Here is an 11,225-nt window from a genome sequence, read left to right on the forward strand (position 1 = left end):
ATCTTGCCATCAATTTTCACAAGATTCCCCGTACCTTTAGAGCTCACACACCCCCAAAACATCAGTGAGCCACAAGCATGCATCACAGTTGGGATGATATTCTGTTCACTATAGGCCTTGCTGACCCCTCTCCAAACATAGCGCTTATGGTTGTGACCATAAAGCTCTATTTTGGTCTCGTCACTCCAAATAACAGTGTGCCAGAAGCTGTGAGGCGTGTCAAGGTGTTGTCGAGCATATTGTAACCAGGTTTTTTTGTGGCATTGGCACAGTACAGGCTTCTTTCTGGCAACTCGACCATGTAGCAAACTTTTGTTCAAGTATCATCATATTGTGCTCCTTGAAACAACCACATCGTCTTTTTCCAGAGCAGCCTGTATTTCTCCTTAGTTTACCTGTGGGTTTTTCTTTGTATCCCAAACAATTCTTCTGGCAGTTTTGGCTGAAATCTTTCTTAGTCTACCTGACTTCGTCTTGGTATCAAGAGATCCTTGAATGTTCCACTTCTTAATAAGTGATTGAACAGTACTGACTGGCATTTGCAAGGCTTTGGATATCTTTTTATATGCTTTTCCATCTTTATAAAGTTCCATTACCTTGTTATGCAGGTCTTTTGAATGTTATTTTCTATTCCCCATGGCTCAGTATCTAGCCTGCTTAGTGCATCCACATGAGAACTAACAAACTCATTGACTATTTATACACAGACACTGATTGCAATTTAAAAAACCACAGGTGTGGGAAATTCGCCTTTAATTGCCATTTTCACCTGTGTGTGTCACCCTGTGTGTCTGTAACAAGGCCAAACATTGAAGGGTATGTAAACTTTTGATCAGGGCCATTTGGGTGATTTCTGTTATCATTACAGTATGATTTAAAAAGGAGCCAATCAACTATGTGATAATAAATCATGTAATCACTGCCATATTTTCTAAATCATTACAAAAGGATTTCTGCCGGGGTATGCAAACTTATGAGCACAACTGCAATTTTCTAAATACATTTCCATACACATTTTTCTTTTTGACAGTCATTTTTCTTTTAAAATCATGAAAATGTGGTCTTTTAAAATTTGTGGAATTACTTATTTGATCAAGGACTGTTTAATTTTGTTGTTGTACGTTTTACACTAGAAGTCGAACATGCTTTTCTTCACTTGCAGTGTACTATGGAAAGAGTGGGGGTGACTTGCAACTTGCATAAATAATAAGTGGGAGAACCATCAAGGGCAAAGGTCACAACACCGAATGGTAAAAATATGCTGTGGTATTGGACTCAATGGAAATAATTAACTTAGTATAATTAACATTATTAAACATTACTGTAATAACTACTAAAAATGTTTTCCCATTAGTTAAGTTGCAGAGCTGTTATGACTCTATGGCCAAAACTAACAGATCGAGTGACTTTGGATTAAACCCACAGCATTCCTGTTTTTATCCGCTCAGAAGACACCAGCCTTTATAGCACTAAAGGGTCCCCAGCGTGAGGGCACACAGGGCCATTTCATGCCACCCCTGTCAGTGGGACATGCAGGTCATGAGGTCACCTTCAAAATCTCAACCTTAAAGATGAGAAGGTTATGAACCAGTTGTTTTGAACCAGTAATGCAGGTTGCATTAAGCTCGAGTCAATGTCCAATTAAGGGTTGAGTGCTGGTGCTAATGTTATGGTCCAAGTCACCAGACACACTTTAACTCAGAATACTATTATTTGCACAGAAAAATGTAATGTATTGGCAAGACGAATTTTCTCACCAATGGTTAGCCCTCTTTTTTCCTTTCTTCATCTGTGGCACTAAATGTGTCTATTCATATGGTCTACTGGCTGTGGTATAGTTACCAGGGTGGATTGTTTTCAACAAAATGGTTTGTTAGTGCAATGAATGCACCACAGTCCCAGGATGTACATGAGTTAACTCCAACCCGATTTCCAAAAAAGTTGGGATGCTGTGTAAAATGGAAATCAAAACAGAATGCAAAGATATGCAAATCATTTAAAACCTATATTCAATAGAAAATTGTACAAATACAACATACCAAATGTTGAAACTGAACAATATTATTGTTCCTCGAATTATATATGCCCACTTTGAATTTGATGCCAGCAAAACATTTCCAAAAAGCGGGGATAGTTAGTAAAAGGGTTAGTGGAAAAGTTGTGTAACATAAAAAAATTGTCTCACAATTTATTTGGTTAATTGGCAACAGGTCAGTAACATGATTGAGTATAACAAGAGCATCCCAGAGAGGATGAGTCTTTCAGAAGTAAAGATGGGGAGAGGTTCACCACTCTGTGAAAGACTGCGCGGGCAATTAATGCAACAATTCAAGAATAATGTTTCTCAATGTAAGATTGCTAAGAGTTTGGGGATCTCATCATCTACGGTACATAATATCATTAAAAGATGTATAGCATCCAGAGAAATCTCTGTATGCAAGGGACAAGGTAGAAAATCAATATTGGATGGCCGTGATCTTTGGGCTCTCAGACGGCACTGCATTAAAAACAGACATGATTCTGTAGTGGACATCACTGCATGGGCTCAGGAACACTTCTGAAAACACAGTCGCTGCATCCACATATGCAAGTTAAATCTCTACCATGCAAAGAAGAAACCATATATGAACAAGATCCTGAAACACTGCAGCCTACTCTGGGCCCGAGCACATTTAACATAGACTGAGGTGAAGTAGAAAACTGTCCTGTAGTCTGACAAATCAAAACGTAAAATTATTTTTGGGAATCATGGACGCTGTGTCCTCCAGGCTAAAAGGGAAAGGGACCATCTGGCTTGTTTTCAGTGCACAGTTCAAAAGCCAGCATCCGTGATGGTATGTGGGTGCATTAGTGCACATGGCATGGGTGACTTGCACATCTGTGAAGGCACCATTAACGCTGAACAATATTTGCTGGTTTTGGAGCAACAAATTCTGCCATCCAGACAACGCTTATTTCAGCAAGAAAATGCCAAACCAGATTCTGGCCTGCCTGCAGTCACCCATTGAAAACAATTGCCGCATTATGAAACAAAAAATATGACAAAGGAGATGCCGAACAGTTGAGCAGCTAAAATCATACAGCTCCGGAAAAAATTAAGAGACCACTGCACCTTTTTCTTTCCTTTCCAAAAAAGTCGGCCACTTAATTTTTTCCGGAGCTTTATATCAAGCAAGAATGGGAAAACATTTCACTTTCAAAACTACAGCAATTGGTCTCCTCAGTTCCCCAACGCAGCATCGTAACATTTTTGGAAACAGGATTGTAGATGCAGCCTAGAGAAATGACAAGCGTAGCCTATAGCCTAATTTTAGCACTGAAACTGGTAATAAGAAAGAGTGGGGGAAAGGAGTATTAAGTAAGATGACAAAATCAAAGCCTTCTTTCTTTAATAGGGGGAAGCCAATAGGCTACTATAAAAGTCAATGCTGTAGTCTTTTTGTTTTGGTCTTGCAGGAGTTGGATGCAGACCTAGAGGCTGAGCGCGTCTGCCAGCCCACACTCCCCGACAGCTAATCAGCTCATGTAGGCCGAGAATGGCGGGTGAAGCGCAAAAAAGCCCACGTCTGAACAAACCTGCTCAGAGCCTTTAGTGCTGCCAATATGAATTATCATAACAGTATCACAGCAAATGTTCCAGTCACCAAAGGTGGAGTCGAGTGATGAACATTGGGATACTACAACGCTTGTTCAAACTTTAAGCAAGCCACTTTTACGTTACATGTTATATAACAGCAGCCCTTAGCCATGGTTTATCTGCCACTTACCAACCTCCCTCGAGCCTAACTGTGCAATTATACAATGAGTGGGAGGTCTGTGTTGATACTATACATTTATATGCTTCACTGGCGTAGTACTGTAACAAAGTTGAGGTCGAAACGCAAGAATATTGAGGTTTCGGGAGAGATATGAAAATGCGGACCAAATAAATGATGGATGCCTTAGTGACCCGTGGAAAAGGAACTTGCAAGAATAGAGTGTGGAATAAGAGTTCAGTGTCAGGGTAAGTGGGTAGGACAGAAAGTAATTCTTTATCATTTGGCTCATTTGAACGAGTCCCAAAGGGTATCATTATCTGGGCAGCAGGTAGCTTTCAGATGTATTTCAGTAATGTAAAATAAAGTGTAGTTAGTAAGTCCTGTGTCTGCTTCAGTACTGTAGAATAAAGTGTAGTTAGTAAGTCCTGTGTCTGCTTCAGTACTGTAGAATAAAGTGTAGTTAGTAAGTCCTGTGTCTGCTTCAGTACTGTAGAATAAAGTGTAGTTAGTAAGTCCTGTGTCTGCTTCAGTACTGTAGAATTCCATTCAGGTAGTATGTTTTTTGTCTGTGTTTGAGTACTGTAAAATAAAGTGCAGGTATTGTTTTTTTGTGGTACTATAGTGCTTTACCCTTGCAAAACTGTATAGCATAAGCTATGATTGCTTGCTGTTTTTCCTAATAGGGAAAAATTGCAACTTCTATTTCCTTTTTGATCTAGTGACATGTCCCTCTCACCCTTTGGTTGCTAATGGAGATTACACTGTCAAAGCAAGTGATGATGAATGTGTTATTACAAAGGTGTCCTACCAGTGTAGTTTATTTTACACTGAGTTTTACTCAGAACATCAGATTTCAAAATAGTGTACAGGATGTACAACCATTGTATTTACATAAGAACATTATCTTCTATTAGTCAGAACATTGTTATGTCTACATCCACAGATGTTAAACATTATCTTATATTAGTCAGAACATTGTTATGTCTACATACACAGATGTTTAACATTATATTCAATTAGTCAGAACATTGTTATGTCTACATACACAGATGTTTAACATTATATTCAATTAGTCAGAACATTGTTATGTCTACAACCACAGATGTTTAACATTATCTTCTATTAGTCAGAACATTGTTATGTCTACATCCATAGATGTTTAACACAGTAAATACATGTTTGAAAATGCACCATACAGTTCAGTGGATCATAGTATTGCTGGGATGATTTTTTTTGTTTTTTTATCCATCAGAGCTTTGTGTGTTTCACAAACCTATAATCTACAGCACTTAGACAAGTCATGTAATATAATATAATGGAATGTGGGAGAAAGACTCTTCAGTGCCAAAAAGGATAGGACAGTAAATTCAGACGGTTTTCTTTATGGCATCTAGTAGCAATTCAGGTGGAGTGTGAAGATGGAATGACAGAGTCTGAGAACCACGTGCCTAAAATGTAAGTGAGATTATGTAAACGCGAAAACACTGAATGCAGAATGTGTTCGTAAATCCAGAATATAACAGTTAACCATGGTAATCTTCTCTAAGGCAATATTTAAATTTTCTAAATGTTACAAATCTTGTTTTTTTAGGTGACTTTGCATAAACCTAATGGCTAAGTGACCAGATGTGCTTATTTTGAAGGCTGACACGTTCTGTACTGAGAGAAGGTAAAGCAAATGTTTGGGGAATAATATGTTGAACATGGCTTTTACAGTATGGGGACTATAACAGACATGTTAGAGAGTAAGATCAAAACAAGCAAAAATTACTGTGCTCTATGTTAGTAGTGATTACCAGTATGTTCCCACAGACTTATTCTGTAATGCGATTTCATTCCCACAGGTATGATAAACAGGCGTGTTCTATCCAGGAATTCAAGACACCTTACAAAGCCTGCTTTGTATGCAAGAAGACCTTTCTGCTGTTGTGGTTCTGGTGCTCCTTTTGGAACATTCCACTTTGTAACCTGTTGTTTTATCATTGTTCTAACGACAATGTGTTTTTTTATCTGAAGATTTTATGTAAATAAACTTCTGATGTGATTGGTTTTATCACTACAGACAATAAAGTTATTCAAAAGAGATGACACTCTCCTTCCATGAGTTTTTATATGGCAAAAGTAGAACAGAATAAGACAGCATGCCTAACTGCTAACCTAACAAATACACATAGGGAAACATTTATTTTATACCAGTGTTATAGCTGACTGAATGATTTTCTCAGCACAGTCACTCTGTACTTTCCAAAGCATGATGTTGCCATTCGTTTTTCTTATCTCTTATCGTTCTGTAGCTGTTTGCTCAGGTGTTACCTACATGTTCAACAGACAGCATCACCGATGACATGGCCCAGAGGGTGGAAGATTGTCTTCGACTTCATTGACTATGTCATAACTGTCCAGCGTGTTTTCTGATGAACTCACCTAGTCTTCATCTACTCATTGACTGAACAGAGCCACCGAAAGCCCAAACCTAACTGTTATATCTCCCTGTCGCCTTTCTCTTTTCTCCTTTTCCAAATGTCCCCTCTCCTCGTGTCCCTCCCTTAGCCTCTCTGTTGAAGTTGTGGTACAGGGAGCTGGAGGAGCCTTTGATCCCTCATGAGTTCTACGAGGAGTGTATCACTCACTATGACGACCCGGAAGCTGCTGTCAACGTGGTCATGGGCCTGCCGCACATCAACAAACTGGTGCTCTGCTACCTCATCCGTTTTCTACAGGTATATAGCACACACACACAGACGCACACTGCATCCCCTCTTCACAAACTTCACAAGCCTACCACTGTCTCTATCTCTCCGCAGGTGTTTGGCCAGCCCGCCAACGTGGCGATCACCAAGATGGACGTGAACAACCTGGCCATGGTGATGGCTCCCAACTGCCTCCGCTGCCAGTCAGATGACCCGCGCATTATCTTCGAGAACACCCGGAAAGAGATGTCCTTCATCCGCGTGCTCATCCAGCGCCTCGATACCAGCTTCATGGACGGCCTTCTATAGCCCCCCACTTTCAACTACTCTAGCCTGAAATAACCACACGGGACGCCCCCCCCCCCTCCCCCGTAAACCCCCACAAAAAACTCTCACTTGAACCCAAGATTCTGCTTCGCCCCCCCAGACTCTGCTTCAGTCCCCAAATCCCTGCTCCAGTACCCCAGACCCTGCTCCAGTACCCCAGACCCTGCTCCAGTCCCCTAAACCCTGTTCCAGTCCCCTGAACCCTGTTCCAGCCCCTAAAACCCTGCTCTAGCCCCCCAGACCCTGCTCCAGTCCCCTAAACCCTGCTCCAGCCCCTAAACCCTGATCCAGTCCCCCAGACTCTGCTCCAGTCCCCAAAACTCTGCTCCAGTCCTCCAGACTCTGCTCCATTCCCCAGACTCTGCTCCATTCCCCAGACTCTGCTCCAGTCCCCAAAACCCTCCTCCAGTCCCCTAAACCCGGCTCCATACCTTCAGTCACAACATCTAATCCCAAAACATCCATCCACAGAGGACAGGAGTACCCTGTACCCCCCACCCCAAAGGAGCCCCTGTCCACTCTGAACCCTGATCTCAAAGCCCACCCATCACAGGGACTCACGTTACACACAAAAACAGATGTAAAGGGTAACAACTACTTACATGGAGATATTATCACATGTATATTCACTGACTGAAATATTCACTTTACTCGGCCACTCTTGTATAGTACACATCCATTGAAACATTATTAAAGCTTACTGACCCATGGCTAACTAACACTGTACAACATTTATAGGATCAACCTTCATTATTGAGATCTTGAAAACTTGACACTGACTCATACACACACCCCTAAATGACAAAATGATGAAGACACGCATAGCCAGTCCTGGCCAAACAGCTGTCACACTAACGTGTTCTGGTTCTGTCCACTTGCCGTTCCCCACTTGCCGTTTCCTCTCTCCCTACGCCAACCAATCAGTTTTGCTTCTCCTTTTTCTGTTTTGTTTTTGAGTTCTGGAATAAGGGAAGCAGTCTAATCAGCTTGAAGGCCTGTCAGTTCATCTGCAATCACAAATCAACGGATGTCTTTCTCATGTTGTAATTTGAACGGCGGGGGGCAGATCCAGACCAGTTTCTAACAGGGATCACTGCATCACTGCCATTCAAACATGTCTGTCACAACAGGAAGACATCTTTCCACAGGACTTCCTGTGAGACATTTAAGACATACTGATTGACCCCCGACTCCCACATCCACCTGGTCCATAGTTCCTCCGGCCCCCTCTTCCCACTGCCCTCACCATACAACCACACAACTCCTCCCCCTACAGTCACCTCTACTCATCTACCCTCAACGGATCCTCAAGACCACACACTAACAACTCTCTACTCTCATTTCTCCATGTCCGTCTGTCCACTTCTGTCTGTCTGAGACGGTCTGTCAGTTGTTTACAAATGTACATGTCTGTCATTGTCTACATGTCAGAAGATTCTTCCTCTGTTTTGGACCCTTACAAAAGTAATGTATTAGCTGATCTGATTTGGTATGGATTAAAAATAAATTGTTTCATTAATTTGTTGTATTTAACAGAGTTTTAATGTTTTTAACACACTTTTATATTATTTTATTTATTTGTTATTTATTTCAGCAATATTTCCTCAATGCCTTCTTAGACAATATACTTTATAATTCAGAATGTCTGTTTCTTTTTCCCTAATGGAACACTATTCTCTCTGTAGTGCACTACATTGGGACTAGACAATATAAGGGAATAGACTGCCATTTCAGGTGCAAATTGTCTTTATGTCCGAGTAAATGTTTGTGTATGTGCAGGTCTGTATGTATGTGTGTGTATTTGTGTATGTGTATATGAATGTGTGTGTTTTCAATGCAATAGGGCATATACACTGATCAGCCATTACATTATGACCACTGACAGGTGAAGTGAATAACACTGATAATCTCGTTTTCATGGCACCTGTCAGTGGGTGGGATATATTAGGCAGCAAGTGGACATTCTGTCCTCAAAGATGAGGTGCTAGAAGCAGGAAAAATTGGGCAAGCGTAAGGATCTGAGTGACTTTGACAAGGGCCAAATTGTGACGCCTAGACAACTGGTTCAGAGCATGTCCAAAACTGCAGCCCTTGTGGGGTGTTCCCGGTCTGCAGTGCTCAGTACCTATCAAAGGTTGTCCAAGGAAGGAACAGCGGTGAACCGGCGACAGGATCGTGGGCGGCCAAGGCTCATTGATGCACGTGGGGAGTGAAGGCTGGCCCGTGTGATCCGATCCAACAGACGAGATACTGTAGCTCAAATTGCTGTAAAAGTGAATTGCTGTAAAAGTGAATGCTGGTACTGATAGAAAGGTGTCAGAACACACAATACATTGCAGTTTGTTATGTTTGGGGATGCCCATGTTGACCCCTGTCCAATGCCAAAAGCGCCTACAATGGGCACGTGAGCATCAGAACTGGACCACTGAGCAATGGAAGAAGGTGGCCTGGTCTGATGAATCACGTTTTCTTTTACAACACATGGATGGTCGGGTACATGTGCGTTGCTTACCTGGAGAACACATGGCACCAGGATGCACAATGGGAAGGGGGCAAGCCGGTGGAGGCAGTGTGATGCTTTGGGCAATGTTCTGCTGGGAAACCTTGGGTCCTGCCATTCATGTGGATGTTACTTTGACATGTACCACCTACCTGAGCATTGTTGCAGACCATGTGCACCCTTTCATGGCAACGGTATTCCCTGATGGCATTGGCCTGTTTCAGCAGGATAATGCGCCCTGTCACAGAACTGGTTCTGGAATAGTTAGAGGAATACAACAGCGGGTTGAAAGTGTTGACGTGGCCTCCAAATTCCCAAGGTCTCAATCCAATCGAGCATCTGTGGGATGTGCTGGAGAAAAAAAAAGGTCCAATCCATGGAGGCCCCACTTTGTAACTTACAGGACTTATAAGATCTGTTGCTTACATCTTGGTGCCAGATACCACAGCACAACTTCAGAGGTCTAGTGGAGTCCATGCCTTGACGGGTCAGGGCTGTTTTGGTGGCAAAATAGGGATTTTAGGAAGGTGGTCATAGCAGCTGCCATATTATGGCTGATCGGTGTACACAGACACACACACATTTATATATATATATGACATGTTTATAATGCACATACAGTAAATGTTTATGTCTGTGTTTATGAAAATGAAGTCCTGCTGTTTTTTATTTGGGTTGCATTTTTTGGTGACATATTTATATGAATGGATGCTTGCGTGACCCTCAAATCCCTTCAGTCTAGCGCTCGCACATGCACTCACACACACGCACACATACACACACACACACACACACACACACAACATCCACCACCAACCTTATCGAGGCCTCTTTCTCACAGGACAGTCTTGTGTGTGTTTAGTTATGTCTCTACCACGCTGACATACGTTATTGTGTGTCTGTGTGTGTGTGTCTGTGTGTGTGTCTGTGTGTGTGTCTGTGTGTGTGGTAGACTGATCTTTTGTATATTGAGGGAAGGAGGGAGGGATAAGGAGAAGGATTGAGGGAGGGATGGGGGGGGGGGCCGTGAGAAGGATAGGGGTACTATGTCACTATGTACTGTATGTGGGTTATCACCTCACCCCACTTCACTCTGCCACATACACACACACAGTCAAAACATGAACCACTGTACAGACCAAGGTGTAAAATACAACCAGATGACCACAACATGCATCACAAGTAAATATAGAATCACCCATACGCCAGGTAACAGTGGAAATAGCTTTGGAAATATTTCTAACAAACATTTTTTTATATGATTTCTTGTTTGTTTTTTTAAATATTTTTCTGTGTGAGCTAGAAAATTATGATGAACATTTGTTAATAGAAAAAAGAAATGTAATATCCTGGAATCGGCCTAAATAGGGTTTTCTCAGTGTTTCTATAAACTACAGTATGTCCTCATCAAGCCATCCTATGGTTACGTGATATAATTCTGTCATTAATTATTTAAAGGACTCACACAGTACAAACACAGGACTAGTCCCAGCCACACATTGTGCAGTATTCTGGATAAGGGAACACTTTGTCGGCCTCCTGAATGGCATCATATTCTGTGTATAGTGTACTGTAGAGAATAGGGTTCCTTTTGGGAGACCAACAAAGTGTTTTCTTCAAATCCACTATGGGCCATATTGAATCGGATTGTGAGCCTAATTCGCCCCTCTGGCCTTAGTTTGCCCAGCCCTGCTGTGTAACTAGTTATTTGTGTTTGTCTTTGGGTCAATTAAATGATTATACTTGGTTGAATTGCATTGAGAATTGGACAGCATTCATCTGAGAAACTTGTTAAAGAGAGACTGAAGTTGGATCACGGATAGACTTGACATTAACATCCTAATAATGGCTGAATTACCATCTGTAGATAGTTGAATGGTGGACTCAATACTTTGTCTAGTACTCACCTTTTGACTGACATGTGTTTTTAAAACAATGTCACGATGAAGA

At 41.7% G+C, this 11,225-nt stretch overlaps 1 protein-coding gene across 4 annotated transcripts in view; it reads left to right on the top strand.

Moving 5' to 3' along the window:
• Positions 1 to 8,595, top strand: part of arhgap39 (Rho GTPase activating protein 39) — a 97,535-nt gene extending 88,940 nt beyond the window's left edge. For all 4 annotated transcript variants that reach the window (XM_010897834.5, XM_010897833.5, XM_010897835.5 and 1 more), the window contains 2 exons: positions 6,309 to 6,478; positions 6,563 to 8,595. In XM_010897834.5, coding sequence (XP_010896136.2) covers positions 6,309 to 6,478; positions 6,563 to 6,757 — 365 coding nt within the window. In that variant the 3' untranslated portion in view covers positions 6,758 to 8,595. The remainder of the gene's footprint in view (positions 1 to 6,308; positions 6,479 to 6,562) is intronic.
• Positions 8,596 to 11,225: the final 2,630 nt, after the last annotated feature.

The sequence above is a fragment of the Esox lucius genome, chromosome 8 (genome assembly GCF_011004845.1).
Source record: "Esox lucius isolate fEsoLuc1 chromosome 8, fEsoLuc1.pri, whole genome shotgun sequence".
NCBI lineage: Eukaryota > Metazoa > Chordata > Actinopteri > Esociformes > Esocidae > Esox > Esox lucius.